This window comes from Eulemur rufifrons, chromosome 16, assembly GCF_041146395.1.
Source record: "Eulemur rufifrons isolate Redbay chromosome 16, OSU_ERuf_1, whole genome shotgun sequence".
NCBI classification, from domain to species: Eukaryota; Metazoa; Chordata; class Mammalia; order Primates; family Lemuridae; genus Eulemur; species Eulemur rufifrons.
Window position 1 is genome coordinate 71,900,396 of NC_090998.1, and position 18,226 is coordinate 71,918,621.

At 34.3% G+C, this 18,226-nt stretch overlaps 1 protein-coding gene across 1 annotated transcript in view; it reads right to left on the minus strand.

The window, feature by feature from the left end:
• EEA1 (early endosome antigen 1) overlaps positions 1 to 18,226 on the minus strand; it is a 102,193-nt gene that overhangs the window by 68,189 nt on the left and 15,778 nt on the right. The window contains exons 2-3 of the mRNA XM_069491790.1: positions 14,236 to 14,328; positions 1,771 to 1,898 (exon numbers count right to left, since the gene is read on the minus strand). Of these exons, the coding sequence (XP_069347891.1) occupies positions 1,771 to 1,898; positions 14,236 to 14,328 (221 nt within the window). The remainder of the gene's footprint in view (positions 1 to 1,770; positions 1,899 to 14,235; positions 14,329 to 18,226) is intronic.

Here is an 18,226-nt window from a genome sequence, read left to right on the forward strand (position 1 = left end):
TGGACTTTGAAGGAGCAATTTCAGGAGAATGGTAGAGCAGGAGTCAGTCAGTGAACTAAACACTAAATGAAAAGTTAAGAACAAGGGTAGACTGTGGATGGTTTATGTTGAAAGTTCATATATTGAACATGGTCTAATTCATAGCTCAAAATGCAACTCTGTTAAGTTGATATTAAATACAAAGACATTTATAATGTGATTTAAGATAACTACATATATTTTATCTATTTCCTAACAAATGACAAAGAATAGTCGCTAAAATTATTAACTTATACATGAAAACAGCAAAGAGCATTAATAATCATGTAAAAAGAAAGATCAATTCTTCCCCAAAGCACTGGTTTTCCCACATACGTTAATAAATTAAAAGAACCATATTTTATAGTGCTACATTATCTATCAACCATAAAGTTATATAGTTATCATACTTTTCTCTATGTAGTAGTTTTGTGTTAGAGCAGATTAGTAAAACAAGAAGTATTTTTTTCAAGGAAAGCATGAAAAAAATATTTTTTACAAGTAGAAAGAAGTCAAGCTTTTTTCCGGAGTGTGGGTAAAAGATGAGCATTTTTGCCAAAAGCTGAAGAAAAGCAAAGTTATATTGTTGGATGATGCTCTAAGTAGTTATATTTTAGTTTAGTTTTAGCTCTCAAAATGGTCAGGCTAAATTGCCAAAAAGTACAATGTGTATGTGTGCTTACTAATATATTGATGATTATAAATGACTTTTTTTAATTTAAATTAAAAATTAAATTTTAATTCTTGGCTAAATTCATTATTTTAACAATTTGCTATAAAAGTATTTAAACAAAGCATATCATTCTTTATTAAGCAGAATATGTTAAATATAATTTAACCTTCTTTTGCTAACTCACAATCTCCATTAAAAATACGACCTCTGGCCAGGTGTAGTGGCTCATGCCTGTAATCCCAGCAATTTGGGAAGCCAAAGTGGAAGGATCTCTTGAGGCCAGGAGTTGAAGACCAGCCTGGGCAACATAGCGAGACCCCCATCTCTAAAAAAAAAAAAATTCAGCCAGGAATGGTGGCGCACACCTGTGGTCCCAACTACTTGGGAGACTAAGACAGATGGATCCCTTGAGCCCAGGAGTTTGAGGTTGCAGTGAACTATGATGATGCCACTGCACTCTAGGTGACAGAGACCCTATCTCAAAAAAAATAAATAAATAAAAAATAAAGGCCGGGCGCGGTGGCTCACGCCTGTAATCCTAGCACTCTGGGAGGCCGAGGCGGGTGGATCGCTCAAGGTCAGGAGTTCGAGACCAGCCTGAGCGAGACCCCGTCTCTACTAAAAATAGAAAGACATTATATGGACAACTAAAAATCTATATAGAAAAAATTAGCCGGGCATGGTGGCGCATGCCTGTAGTCCCAGCTACTCGGGAGGCTGAGGCAGGAGGATCGCTTAAGCCGAGGAGTCTGAGGTTGCTGTGAGCTAAGCTGATGCCACGGCACTCACTCTAGCCTGGGCAACAAAGTGAGACTCTGTCTCAAAAAAAAAAAAATAAATAAAAAAATAAAATAAAAATAAAAATATAAGTTCTGTACCATGTTGTAAATGCTGGTATAGACAGTTGCTGATCAAGGACTAAACAGGTTATAATAAGGGAGGAAGGCCATGCTAAATGAGGACAGATTGAAATTAAATAAAAAAAATTACCATTTTCATAAACTAATTAATCATGATTAAACCATGATATCATATGCATATTTATAACAATGTTACACTTCAAAATTATCATACTGTACCGCTTCAAAGCAATATTAGCCTCTCCTCCATGACTTGAATCATTACCAGCATCATGAACTGCTTCATAGTGTTTGAAAAGTTCATCAGCAGATCCAAGAGATTTCATACATTGGGGACATATGAAGCCCTATAGAAAGAAGCAGAACAAAAGTTTCAAAAAAGCATTTAATATTGCAAAATCACAATTTGCATATTATGAAATATGGTCAAATGTCTTATTCTTACCAATGGTGCCATTAAGTAAATTGTAATTTATGGTGTTAATCCCAAATTCCAGTAGCATGCAAAGGTACTTCACTGTCTATTCTGGTTGAAGTTCACAAAATACAAAGAAAACTCCTGCAACCATCTTTTAGGTTGAATAAATTAATGGCTAGAATACCAAATTCTAATTTGAGAAGTTCTAATCTAGAAGATTAGTTGAAAAGATTTGCCATCATATTCTTCTTCTTTCCAGACATCCCCATTTGCAAAATAATACCTGTTTCAATCTACTTCATAGAAATGCTAACAAAAAAATTAAGAAGATGAAGCACTCTGATCACTGAGGGGGAAAACGTAATACAGTAAATCATTCATAATTGCCACAGAGTTCAGATACCTACAATGGTAGAGAAATAGTCTAGTCAGTAAATTTCCTTGCTATCCTAAGGTTAACACAGTAAATGTCTAAACTTAATGTATGATCCCATAAAATATAAAAACTTATAATTAATCCCACAATTATTATACAGTTAAGACTATCAACTACAGTGCTATGTTAAATATGCTGATACAAATCCATGTTTTATAAATTTGCAGTTGTAATTCATTAATGAATCATGAAATCAATCTATTGGGATGGAACTTTTTTTAATAATATTCTACTAAGGATAAATAATGTTTTACTAGCTTTTGTTTTGGGTGATGACAAAAAAGTATATTTCTTAAGTGGTTGCCATCAAAAACACTTGAGAAGAACTGGGATAGATAGATGTTAGATGTGGGATGGAATGTGTAATAGTAATGACTACTTGTTTATTGAGTCCATACTACATGCCAGGCACTTTCCCTACATAATCTCATTTAAATCTCACAACTCTTTATTAGTAAGTATTATTACCACCATTTTATAGAAGAAGAAATTAAATCACAGAAAAGTTAAACAGCTTTCCTAAGGTCACTAACTAAACCAGGATATGCACAGATCTGTTGGACAAATCCTATGTTCTTTCCAGAATGCTACACTATCTCTTGAACTCATTGACTTACCCTTATAAGTGACTTCCTTAAAATAAACTCTTTTATATGCTACTTTTTAGTGACTTTATTCAACAAATATTAGTTGATTATAATTTCAAACGTTGTAACAGTTCTGTGGAAGGTATAAATGGTAAAACAAAGCCTCAGTCTTCAAAGAACTGAGGAGGCAGAATATGTATGTGTGAAAAAAATACATATATATATATGAAAAAATACCTTAGTTCATGAAACTGAATTAATGATTAACCAGATGACATTAAAGCTTACATTGTAGAACCTCAGTGCAAAGCAAATTAGCAAATCAAAGGCTAACATAGGTTTCTCTCCAATTATCTGTTGGTCTTGGTCAATTTTTTATCCTTCAAATTGTCAGTAGTTTTCAAAATATCACATAGTTTTTCAGCATCATCAAACCAATATACAATAGAGATCTCTCTCAACTTTGAATTACTCTTTAAATTATTTACATTCAAAATTTTTTATGGATAATAAAGTAGTAGTTCCTCACACTTACATACACACAAACACTCAGACATATACACTCCACACCAAGGGTTTTAAGGATGCCTTACTCCACAATTTTACTTTTTAAAAATATTACCAGATGTCGATTCTGAAAACATTACCAGCCCGTCTCCTTTCACCCTAATCTACAAGAATATCCTCATGCAATCTATTCTGCAGGAGTACTTAATAAAGAATATTTAATTTCATTCATTAAAAGAAAAACAAAATAGTGATTAGCAAAAAATGTGATAAAGTTATTACAGATACAATTCTGCTAACTCAAGGCGGCAAGAAATAAGCTTGTTTTGCTTTTATCAAGTACCTTGTAATTCTAAAATGTCCCTCTATTACAGATACAAAAATAGAATGGAATGTGTGTGAGGGTGGTGTGCTTCAGTGTATTTTCTTTCACACTGTGAGCAACAAGTAAATACATTATGACTTTGAAGCTTCTATGGAAAGTAAGTTTTGTTTTATGGGAACATACAGCTTTTATATATAAGAATGATCATCCTCTCTTTATTCTATAAAAACCAAAACACAATTCCCTTTAAAAATTACTCTTCTCCAAGGCTCTTTCAATGACCTCCCCCTCTTCTGACTCAACATTCTCCTGGGTATATAATAATGCAAATAGTTTCAGCTATTACTTACATGTCAATGACTCCCAAATCCATATGACTAGCCAAGAACCCTCTACAGAATTCTTCTGGATCTTTATAAGCAACATCTATCTCTACCTGCATCCCATACACATTTAAAATACAAAAAGTCCAAGACTCAATTCATTTCCCAAACCTCCTTTTCTCACCAATATCCATCCTTCGCCTAAAGTAGAAACCTAAATATTATGCTAAACTCTTCTTCCTCAGTCTCATTTCTAATAAAACACTAAGCCTAAACATTTCTCCTTTCTATCTTCTCATCTCCATCCTCACTGCAGCTGTCTGTGTTCGGGCACTTAGTATCTCTTGTCCAGACTACTGCAATAATATATCTAGTCTTCCCTGTCTCTAATTAATCTTCCACACAGCTGCCAGAGGAAACTTTCTAAAACAGATTCTTCAATATTCTTCACTAACCTTTATCATCAATACGGCACACAAATCCTACATGACCATTCCCCTAGTGGCCTATGCAGTCTGATCTCCAGACAACTCTCACTCTACACAACATGCTTCGACAATACTAAAATACTTATCTTTCCCTGAGCACACCATGGTACCTCAAATTTCTATGCCTTTGCATATACTGCTTTTTTCCTCCAACTGCACCCCCATTAGCTTGTCAAGTTTCTACACTCACTATAATACACAACACATCGGATCTTTTCATCTATATTTTCTTAATGACTAAAGTAGTACTTTAAGCATACCATATTTTTCTACATTGTATATTTATTTACTGGAATATGAATAAACCTGGCAGTGCAGAACTTGGCAAGAAACAGAAGATCTTTAACACCTTACAGATTAGAAAAGCTTCCAAGGGGACAAAATGAACTATGCCATAAGTTCTCTTAACATGTAAAAATCTAAAAATAAATAAAATCTCTGCTCCTTCGTTGGATGCTGATGCAAAAAATGCATATCTTCATTTATCATTTATGCACATTATGTGGCAGAAACAAGACTCACTGATTATGGGGGATACTGATATATAGACAAATACTACCACACAATGCTATAATACCAATATATATAAAGGACTATGGGAACACAAGAGAAGTGTCTAGCAGCAGTTAATTGATTACCAAAAATTATATATACACACATTTACCTATTATGTATGTATCTCATATTCATCCCCACTGCAGCTGTAATTATGCATATGTGCATATATACATAAACATGTATGTATAAATATGTATATATATATGAGACATTGGAATTAGATACTAAAGAATGAATAGGAGATTTCCTGGCAGAGATAAAAGACAGGCATTCTAAGCAAATACAGGCACATGAACAAAGGTGTGGGAAGCACTATTCAAACAGGTATGCTACATTTGGGAAACGGGGCTTCTAAGTGTGTTCTGATCACAGAGCCAGAGTAAAGGGCAGGGGCACAAGAGGTGAATTGGGGCAATGATCCTCTATGAAACTCCTGAAGTAAGCAAAGACAGTAGTATTGAGGATGTGTCTTTGGAAATCGAACACAGTGATGCCATTAGGCTTCAGAGATATTTGGTGCTCCTCATTGTCTTCTAAACGAATAAATGCTCCCAGCCTACATGTTAATCTAGCTGGTGTAATAACCACGTTTCATAATGGCTCTACATTATGCTTAATTTGGCATTCTTAGATCTTCTGCCCAGTAACTGTTGTATAATACTAGTAGACATGCCTTTAGTGCAACAGTACATGAACCCCTATAACATTTAGCCTTCCATTTCTCTTTTGCATCTCAACTTCTGCTGGTCACTAGAAAGTAAATTATAAAGTGTTCCTCAGAGTCTACATCCGTATTATACTATATAATCTTCACAACTTTGGCTTTTTGGCTATTGTCTCTGTTTCCAGGTTTTAGCTCTAGCTACTAAGAGCACCAGAAAGCTAATGATCACACTGAGGTATGCCATACCTTCTTAAAGTTTCCAAATATTACCAGGTTAGTATCCCAAAAAGAACTGATTCATTCCTAAAGAGAAATTTTAGAAATCAGTAATATGTATTTCATTATAGAATTAGTCCACATATGTGAATTTTTCATGTAATTAGAACTTACACATTTAAATAAAACTTAAATTTTGACGCATTTCTGATAAAAATAAATCTTTCTAAAATAAATATACTTCCTCACTTTCTTAAATAGATGATATTAAATCTTTGCCTGATGTCTCAGAGACATAAATATTAATTACTGAATGGGTATCTTCCACTCTATTAAATTCTGGCAAACCTCTTTAACTCCTGTACCTTTATCTCTTAGTTTTCCTATACCCTGCTTTGTATTTCAACAGTCATTTCTAAAAATTCTTAGCACAATAATTCTAAGAATGCTAGCCTGTGATGGATGGAAAGGGTAGATTAAGAAAAAAAGTTTATAATTAAAACCACATCATTCATTTAAAATAAAAATAAAATAGGTTCAGAATGAGTGCCTAAGGAATGTTCCTCGAAGAGAGTGCATGATCTTTAGTTCTGGATTTAAGAGACTCTTTCTCCATTTATGTTTTTCTAAACTACCTCTACGAGGATTGAGGTTGCTAGATAGATAAATTCCAGAGAAGGACTATTAGCTAATGATAAAATACTAAAAATCGCCAGCTACATTTATTTCCCTTAATTATTCCAAATTTGTCACCAACTTCCAAAAAACACAATTTCCTTAAGATTAAAAATAATAAATTCCTTACTCTTAGAGTTCAGTTATCTGTAATCCTATCTCAGATCCACTGCAGCTAAGAACTTATCTTAAAACCTGATATTGTTGCTATACCAAGTGTCCATTTAGTTAAAAGAAAAGCTCTTACTAAGTGACAAGTGGGTGACATGGTTACTTTTGATTTTAGCTAACCTATAAAGAAAAAAAGTTGATTCACAAGTTCTAGAAGGATGATAACTGCAAAATGCTAAGCAGATTTCCAAGAATCTTCTATGCCTTCACTTTGTTTCACTAATCTGGCTAGTTTCATTGGTGTCATCCAATATGCACTCATTCCCCACCACTACAGAGAATGTCTGCTTGAACTGTCTTTCTGTGAAATTTTTCCTGAGTTTCCCTCAAGTTGAATTAGCCATTGTACTCTTTTCGCAAATAATAACTATCATAGAAACTTCCTAGGGTAGAGATCATATCTTACCTACCTTTTTCTCTCCTTTACCTACCAAAATACCTGCTACACAAAATGTACTCCATTAATATGTTAAATAAGTGAATGTTTGTGAGGTTTTTTGTTTTTATTTTTATTTTTCGTGGATCTGTTCTCTATGAAGAGATTGTTTTCTTCTATACACAGACAAAAAGCAAGTCATATTTTTTGGTCTTCTGTGGTGTTATACAAAAAGTTGCATTCTTTTATAAGATTTGTAAAAGACTAAAAAAAGCTATATTTCTCTTTGTTTTTAGAATACCATAGTGATTTTCAAAGAAAACAGATATATCAAGATCATCTGAGAAATTCTTTCCAGCCTAAAAATGGGCAATGCTTCCCCTCACTTGCTCCCACCCTCAGCCTTAGATACGTACCAGCCCCACACTACTGAGAGAAATATTTTTGGGGTGATCCACTGTTACTTGTAAGAGTGTGACATTCTGTCACCTCCCTCAAGTCTGGAAGAGTTAAAACAAAGATTGAGACAGTCTTAGATTCAAGTCCTGATGCTGTATTTCCCAAATAAGGAAAATAACTGTCCATATGCAAAGTTCTCTACCTATGTAGGAGCAAAGCATTTTAACCTAAAACAGTGTAACACATTCATTAATAAAACATTAACAAAATAATAAATATATAATTTACAAATGTTGAAAAAATAATTCACTTGATATTTCATAGCAAAATTTATACAAAAATATTAACTTAAATTTTTATATTTGCAAATTCACAAAAAGACAGCTGCAACAGTAAGAGAAACCAAGCAGACTTCCCAAGAGCCTCTTTTCCTTATGGAATCTTCCTTTAAGCATGCATCATTAAAGCAATCCGTATTCCCTTGTAGCATAAAAAGTTAAGCAACACCAAGGCAAGGAAAACCAAAGCTATTCTGAGCAACCCATAACCAAGCTGCTAAAACAAAATATACAAGACCCACAGTAACACTGGAGTCATTAAGAAGTTCCTGTCCTCTTGTTTCATTTTCAGCGTGCACTTTCTGGTAATGCTCCGATAAATCAATAGCAGCTATGTATCTTTTCATACATAATGGGCAGATGAAACCCTGTGAAATAACAACTTTTAGAAGGACATACAGAAAAAGTTTTCTATAAAACAAAATATAGACAACACAAATAGAAATAATAGGAAAATAATTAGCATATCTCTTTTTAGTATAGGTAAGGAAAATTTTCATGTAGTAACTGTGAAAGATCTATCCAAAATAGGACTCACAAAATTAGCTCCAATCCTTACGCTGTAAATTTTCATTGGTTCTATTTTTCTTATTTTAGCACCCAGTTGCTTTGGTCGGAATATTCTTTCCTTTGTGACACTTTTAATTCTTTTTGTTTATGACACTTTGCCCTTACGTAACTGAAACCTACTATTGGCAAGTTAGCTTTTCTTTTAGATCAAGAAATTAGTGGCAGGTACAAAAAAATACCTTTATGTGGTATAACGTTCTCTACAAAGAAGTTCTCTTGATGAAAGCAATTTTTAGTCTGAGTTTATTCCACTAGCCTGAGATCCCATTCTCGCCCACACCCACAATTCCTAGTGGATGATCCCTCCTTCTAATTTTCTGAGTCGAACAAAACCATTCTAAAACAATTTCTCAAATTCCCTACATCTAACAGTATCTATATTTTAAAATGTGGGCTGTTACACTGATTTATGTATGGCTTGAGGTTTTATCAAGTAAGAATAGTAGAAGGGTGAGAAAATAAGAGATTGAGAGTATCCGGGAGAAAGTAAATAAAATGAAGACAGTGGTGAGGACAAAAGGTTATAACAGTTATAACACCATGAGTTTCAGTGTCAAAAATAGATCTGGATTTGGGAACCAACCAATGCTGATTATATGCCCTTAAGGAAATCACTTTACTTTGCTAAGTATCAGTTTCCTTATCTGTAAAATGAGGCTAATATTAGCACCTATTCTTCTATAGTTACTGTGTACATAAAATGCTTAATACAGAGCCTGAGACATCGTAAGTGCTCAACAAATATTAACTGTCATTAGATGTATGCTTAGAAATGAAAGGAAAGGCCTGAGAGACTAGAAGAAAAGATAGCAATTAAAAACCTGGATGACTGACCAAAGCCAAGGAAATAAAGTAGTGAGAATATGAGAAAGAAATGTTTTGAGAGAATAAACAGTTATAATAAAGAATGGGAAGATATGATTTTAATACTTCAAGTGAAACTATTCTGCCTGATGATAAAGTAGAAGGTACAGCCATGGAATTGAGTATCAAGAAAAGAGGTAATAAAGGTCATTGGCACTGACATTGAGGAACTGGGAGGCTAAAATGTTCCTTGAGTTACTAAAGTCACTTAGGATAATAGCAAGGAAGGAGAGGAAGACTGAAAACAAGATTCCAGAGTGGGAAGCAAGACAGGGTAGCAATTAAGTGATAGGGTGGGCTTGAATCCTGAATTCACATCACCCTTGGTAGCTGCGTGACCTTTAGTTTCCTTATCTGTTAAGGGGGATAACAATAACACCTACTTCATATTGTTCTCATGACCATTAAATGAGATAATACACGTAAAGCACTTATCATGGTACCTGGTACAAAGAAAATGCTCAATAAAAGTTAGCTGTCATTACTATCATTATTCCTTTTGTTAGCAACCCTTAAAGGAGATTATCCAGGGGAAGAAAGTAAGGAACATGAATTCATTTTTTTTTTTTTTTTTTTTTGCATTAGGGTCTTTTAATTTTGATATTATGTTGGTTGTTATATTAGGTTCTTGATATTGCTGTGTTTTAATAAAATAGTCAATTATGTGACAGCTACATGATAAATGATATTTTATGAGGTGGGTTAGGTCATGGTAAAAAGGAATATAAGTAAAACTGAGGCATACCAACAATAATTTGATGTTTGTAGGAAGACAAGCAGTATTTTCTGTTTTATATATAGTAATAACTATTTTGCCCTAATCCCATAAAATAGAACATTTTTTAAATCATCAAAAATGATTGATGCCTCAATAATTTGTTTTCCAGCAGAAAAAAATCATGCTATAGTATCTACATACATTGGAAACTCACTTTTATGATATAGTACTATAATATAAAATTGTCTTTTTTTTTTTTTTTTGTACTTGTATAGCCTAAATTTATTACAAATAATTTTTTTTTTATTTAATTTTACAGAATCAAAGAGTCTAACAGTATATCTTGTTAGATACAGTATGTCCTCATAATGTATACATTATTTCTTGTACAATGATATGAAATAATATGGGAAATATTCATGATAAATTATTAAGTGAACAGTGCAAGTTAAAAACAATAGTTTCATATTTTTTTCCCCACCCCCCCTTTCCCGAGTCAGCACCTTCAAGTGTTACCACTCCCCAAACGGTGAGCAATGCACTCATTGTGTAGGCATACCCCCATCCCCTCCCCCACCCCCCACCTCAGTCTGATGTCCAATTGGTGTCGTTTCCAGATTTGTATTTAGGTGATGATCAAGGAAACCAATTTTCTGGTGAGTACATGTGATGCTTGTTTTTCCATTCTTGGGATACTTCACTTAATATAATGGGTTCCAACTCTCTCCAGGAGAACCATAGAGATGTTGTATCTTCATCATTCCTTATAGCTGAGTAGTATTCCATGGTATACATATACCACAGTTTACTAATCCAATCATGTATTGATGGGCATTTGGGTTGTTTCCACATCTTTGCTATTGTGAATTGTGCTGCTCATTTTTTTTTTTTTTTTTTTTTTTTTACTGATGAAAGAGTTGTCTTCCAGACAACCACAGTCTCAAGTGCTAGAACCACAGAATAAGACTTCTTTAAAAGATGTTTTTTTGTTTTTGCCACCATAGCTTTATGCTACCTTTCACTTTACTCTTGTTTATTCACTACTAAGTTTCCATATACAATCATTCATTCAAAAAGTATTTACTTTCTGGTGTTCTATTACCCAATAGGGTGACTATGGTTAATGGTAAAATATTGTCTATCACAAAATAGCTAGAAGAAAGGTTTCTGAATGCTCTCAAAACAAAGAAATGATAAATACATGAGATGATGGATTTACTAACTATCCTAATTGGATCATCGTACAACATAGATATGTATTGAACATCAAACTGTACCCCATAAATATGTATAATTATAATGTGTCAGTTAAAGAAAAATTTTAAAGTACTTACTCAATGTGATTACTATGTTCCAGCTGCTATGGTATGATGCTGAGAACACAATGGTAAATAAGGCAAAGTCCCTTCCTGCAGGAAGCTAACAGCATTCTTGAAAAAGTTACAAAAAATAATTACATTTTATACCCCACTAATCAGAAAATCCTATTAGATCCACATTCAAAAAGTATCCAGAATCTCAGCACCTCTGTTACCATTCTGCTCCAAGCCACCATCACACCGTACATGGATCACTGCAGTAGCCTACCAACATCTCTGCTTCTACTCTTAGCCCACTACAGTTTATTTTCAACACAGCAGCCAAAGTGTATCCTACAAAAAATGTAAATCAAATCTTGCCATTTCCCTGCTCAAAACTCTCCCACGGCTTCCTATCACACTAAGAGTTAAAAACTAAAGTCTGTGGAATAGTCTATAAGGCCTACAAAAGGTAGGCCTGATCACCTCCCTGACCTAATCTCCCCTCACTGTGCTAGAGCTACCCTGGCCTCCTGGCTGCTTTTTTGACATGCCAGGCACACTCCCACCTCAGGAGACTTTCCACTTATTCCACATGAACAACGATTGCTCCAGAAACCCACATGACTCATTTCCTCACCTCCTTCAGTTCCTTTTGCACTATCCCCTTCCCTGATAACTAAAAACTGCAGCCGCCCAAAACAATTTCTATGCCCCCTTTCCTACTTTATTTTTTTCAATAACACCAATTGTCTAACTCAGTACATTTTTGGTATGTTTTATTTTTTTCCCTGTTTTGATTCACTTCGATATAAGCTCCACCAGGATAAAGCTATTTTACTATTTTATCCACTGCTATATCTCCAATATACAGAACAGTATCTGTCAACAAGAAATATCTGATAAATGAATGAATCTCAGAATAATCATTACCAAAAATATAAAGAATACAGTTTCACACAAGCGCATGGAAAAAGCATCTGTCCTACATGTGAGGCAAGAAAAGTCCACTGAAAAAAGTAATATCTACAAAAATAACGGAAGGATATCAGATGTTAACCAGACAAAAAAGTAAAAGCAAGAGCAATGCTCTGGTCTGAATGTTTGTGTCCCCCCAAAATTCATATGTTTAAATCCTAACACCCAGGGCGATGGTATTAAAAGGTGTGACGTGATCAGGTCATGGGGGCAGAGTCCTCGTGAATGGGATTAGTGCCTTTATGAAATAGGTCCAGGGAAGTTCTTTCACCCATTCTACCATGTGAGGACACAGGGAGAAGGCACCATCTATGAACCAGGAAATGGACCCTCACTAGACACCAAATCTGCCAGCACCCTGATCTTGAACTTCCCAGCCTCCAAAACTGTGAAGAAAGAAATCTCTGCTGTTTATAAGCTACCCAGTCTATGGTATTTTTTAATAGCAGTCAGAACTGCCTCAGACAAGCAGGTAAGGCATAAAGATTAGCTTACGCAAAAGCCCACAGATAAGAAAAAACTAAGCACACTGTAAAAGCAGAGGGAGTTCAATATGCCTGGATCAGAAAGTATCAAGAGGACTGTGAGAAGAAATGAAGCTATAGTGGTAAACAGAAGCAGATCACAGGAAAAAAAAAAAAAAAAGATTAAAAAACCTTCTAGAACAAGCTAAAGAATTGTAGGAAAATGGCCCTATTAAGAAAATATAGCAATATTGCCAGGCACTGCTAAATTAGAGTTGGTTTTTGTTCTTTGTTTTTGTTCTGACTGAGGTTAAGCAGTTATTGCTAGATGCCTTTCCTGGGTTACAACTGAACACTTTGAGCCCATTATATCATGAACACATTATGGGACATTTTTCTTAAAGACATTTCCTCAAACTTGTGCTTAATAAAGTTCAACTGATACTTTTCTTCTCCTTCTCAAAATCATCTCAAATCTTACTATGGTTAATATACACATACCTGAAAACAGATGATGAAGAGACAGATGGTCAGAGAGAGACAAAACGGAAAGATGAATGAATAAAAAGAGAGACATACCCAGAAAGGCATGCAAATAGACCAAGAGGTGGGGAAGGGTATAGAAGAGAAAAGGGGATTGGGTAAGGGGTGCAACTGGGCCCAGGAAGGGGCAACTGACAAAACCTATCAGCGCAAAATGTTGAGTATGTTGATCTCTTGGTGGCAGCATTATGTTCTTCTTTTTCCTTATCTCCTTTTCAATAATGAGCAAATATTACTTGCTTATTAAAAATAATAATAATAATGCAACTACTAAAGCTAACTTTTCAAAAATTTTGCGTTATTTTTTTAGACTTATCTACTTTCTCTTACTTTCTAATAAGATGTCAAAGATAAAAGTCCTTACAAAGTCCTAAATGAAGATAGCAAATAATATACAAATTTTGTAGATAACCCAATTTTTTATTAGCCCAGTAGTTCATGATAGTACATACACACAAAGAGATACTAATTAACCAGTAATTCCTTCTAAACAGACTTTTAAAAATCTTCATCAAATTGACATTAAAGCATTAAAGACAACTTGACAATATTATTTTGCAGTCTTAGAACACACTTTCTCAGTCTCAAAACTAAGCCAGGTATATAATTAGGAATATGATTCAAAAGTCGCATTCCAATTTGTACGAAAAACTTATGAGAATTTTTCCTACAAAAGATAAGTTTAAGTCACCAATCATTATACCAAATATTTGCTAATTTTCCCTTAAATAATATTGAATTTTATTGCCAAGTTATTATTTTTCATACCTCTGAAGAGCTTTCATTATTGACATCCACTGTGTTTATAGGAGTTGCTGATGAATCTAAATCAGAACCTTGAGAGCCAACTCTCCCAGGAGTCTGAAACACAAACAGAAGGAGGAAAAAAAAATCAAAGCAGATATTAACAATGTATTCATAAGCCATTTAATAATCTAAACCTTTCCACATAAGAAAAGTAGGTATCTTCACAATAATAACAAACAGTACTAAGAGTATCCTTTATGGAAGACTGTGCCTAATTCCATATTAAGATCTCTATATGCATTCTCTCATTTTAAATTAATAAGGCTTATTTACGTATATAATGCTTTATAGTCTTCAAGTCACCTTCAATAAACATCTTATTTACTCATAATGACATCTCTAAGACAGGCAAAGTAGATGCTATGTCTACAGAGGAGAAAACAGATTTAAAGCAGCTAAGTGACTTGCTCATGATTATATGGTTAACAAAAATCAGAAAAAAGCAGAAAGTGTGGATCTTTTGATTCCTCTTGCATTGCTCTCTTTACTACACAAACTAAAGCTACAATGATGCAGAAATGACCAACAAAGCCTAAATTATCCAGTCACCCATCATCTCACTCAGGCCAACTATTACAAGTTTGTCTCCAATACTTGATAGGACACCACCAAAGACATATTTTGTAGGATTAAAGGTCTTCTTTTTCCCCTGCAACATTTGTCATCTAACATTATCATTCATTAATATTTAAGTGTTACTTTAAATGAATTTGAAATCCAATAAAACACTGGATAAAAAGATTTTGAGCAGCGGTCCCCAACCTTTCTGGCACCAGGGACTGTTTTCATGGAAGACAATTTTTCCATGGGGGCGGGGGTGGATTTGGGATGATCCAAGCACATTACATTTATTGTACACTTTATTTCTATTATTATTACATTGTAATATATGATGAAATAATTATACAACTCACCATAGGCTGGGGACTCCTGATTTAGAGCACAAAAATTGACTCAATAATCCTCATCAAAAATATATATGTTACATGCTAGCATTATTCACACTTTACACAAGAGAGAACCAAGGCATAGAGATTAAGTAACTTGCCCAAAGTCACATGGCTAATGAACAGAAGAAAGGATCTGAGCAGTGTGGTTCTTAATCACTGACCAATACTGCTTCTCTGCGAGACATCTCCACTGAAATGCCCCTCAAATACCCAAAACTGAAAACTACTCACCTCACATTTGCCTCAAACATCCTGTACATCACTATTAAACATTCAACCTAAATGCCAAATAAGGATGAACTGATAACTATTTTGAATTCATCAATTAAAATGATTTATAAAAACTACATAAAATGAGAAAATATACTGTGTGATTTTAATTATATATAAAAACTATATAAGAAAAAAGATTATAAAAAATTACAAATACAAATAATAATTTCTATAGCAAGACAGGATGAGAGTTTTGGTTTTTAGTTTTTTGGTTTTTGTTTTTGCCACACTTTTTTTTCAGAATTTTAGATCTATACTTATTTTTTTTTTTTTTTTTTTTTTTTTGAGACAGATTCTCACTCTGTTGCCCAGGCTAGAGTGAGTGCCGTGGCGTCAGCCTAGCTCACAGCAACCTCAAACTCCTGAGCTCAAGCGATCCTCCTGTCTCAGCCTCCCGAGTAGCTGGGACTACAGGCATGCGCCACCATGCCCGGCTAATTTTTTCTATATATATTTTTAGCTGTCCATATAGTTTCTTTCTATTTTTAGTAGAGGTGGGGTCTCGCTCTTGCTCAGGCTGGTCTCGAACTCCTGAGCTCAAACGATCCGCCCACCTCGGCCTCCCAGAGTGCTAGGATTACAGGCGTGAGCCACCGCGCCCGGCCTAGATCTATACTTAAATTACTTGTATGTTGAAAAAAATATTTTATGTTAAAGATAAGCAAACTTCTCCAATTGAATAGCCAATATTCCTTTTATTTCTTTGTTCCTTATGCAGATACTTTGCACATTTATTTATAGACATACCTCATTTTATTGTGCATTGCTTTATTGTACTTCACAGATATTATACTTTTTAAAAATTGAAGGTTTGTGTTAACACTGAACCAAGCAAGTATAACAGTGCTATTTTTCCAAAAGCATGTGATGATTTTGTGACTCTGTGTTACATTTTGGTAATTCTCACACTATTTCAAACTTTTTCATTATCATTATATCTGTTGTGGTGATCTGTGATTAGTGATCTTTGATGTGACCAACCAACCAAGATGTCCTTCAGTAGATGAATGAATGAATAACTGTGTTATATCCAGACAATGGAATATTATTCAACACTAAAAAGAAATGAGCTATCAAGCCATGAAAAGACGTGGAGGAAACTTAAATAAATGCATATCACTAAGTGAAAGAAGCAAATCTGAACAGACTGCATACTGTATGATTCCAACTATATGACATTCTGGAAAAGGCAAAACTATGAAGATAGTGAAAAGATCAGCAGTTGCCAAGAGTTAAAGAGGAAGGAAGGGTAAATAGGCAGAGCACAGAGGATTTTTAGGAAAGTGAAACTACTCTGTATGATAGCATAATGGTAGATACATATCATTATACACTTATCTAAACCCTTAATATGTACAATACCAAGAATGAACCTTTTATACCCTAATGTAAACTACAGACTCCAGATGATAAGATGCGTCAATGTAAATTCATCAACTGTAACAAAGGTACCACTGTAGTGGGAAATGCTGATAACTGGTGAGGAGGGGCGGGAGTAGGCATGGAGGTATGTGGGAAATCTCATACCTTTTGCTCAATTTTGCTGTGGGCCTAAAACTGTTCTAAAAAATAAAGTCCATTTTTAAAATCCAGGAATTCTCTTTTCTTAAGGAAAGAGAAAGTACAAAGACTTAGTAAGCAAACATCAGTGATCACTACTGAAGTAGCAAGTATACCAACTCTTATTTTAAAATTCGTAATTAAAGGATAATAATTAAGCATTTATCCTGCCTTCCCAGTATGTACTAAAATTCAGGGTAACTAAATAGCCCTGGTTTATGTTGAAAAGTTCTTTACAAAAAAAAAGAAAAGTTCTTTACAGTAAAATTTCAGTAAATATATGTAAAAGGAATGAAAGATTTAGAAAGTCATCATTTTGCAAATATTGATGAAGTCAGTCTAACTCAAAAGACATCAAAAAATCTTCTCTCAGCCTTCCCCCTCAAATAAGAAATCTTTCTATCCTTGAAATTCTACTATGTCCCTTATTTATACTTCTCTTGTAGTACTTACTCATAACACAAGAAAGAACAAAGTGGTGTCAGCAGTAGTTTGTTACGGTAATTTCCATTGATGAATCAGGACTATGTTTCAATGCCTTTGTAATATTCTTATATAATCTTTTCCCACATCAGCTCTGGGCTGGCCATGAGAATTGCCTTGGCTGATGGTAGAGTAGCAAATGAGATACAAGCAGAGACTTGAAAGGTGCTTGCACAATGGGATGTGTTCTCTTGCTGGAAACTCCTCTGCTACCACATAAACCCAAGCTAGCCTTGGACACATATGGCCCAATGCATATAACCAGCAATATGAGTAAAGCAACCTTAAACCACGCATCTCAGCAACAGATGACTACAGCTATCTGAGTAACTCCAGGAGAGACCAATAGAAGAACCGCTTAGCTAAGCCCATCCCAAACTGTTGATCCATGGAATCAAGAGCAAATAAAAGGGTGGTTGTTGTAAGCCAAAGAACAGAGAAAGTTTATCATACAGCAATAGCTACAATTAGATACAATAGATACAATGTCATATCTTCTCCACAAAAGAAGGAAGAAGCCTTTTTTGAGAATGGGAGCCCTATATAGAGTGAGTTATTCACTACAAAAAATGTAGTGACACAATAAACATAATTTGCCTGAATCCACTAACACATAATACTGTTCAAACATTAAAAAAAAATTAATGAAGCTAGTTCAGGATTTACATCATTCTGTTTTCCATCTT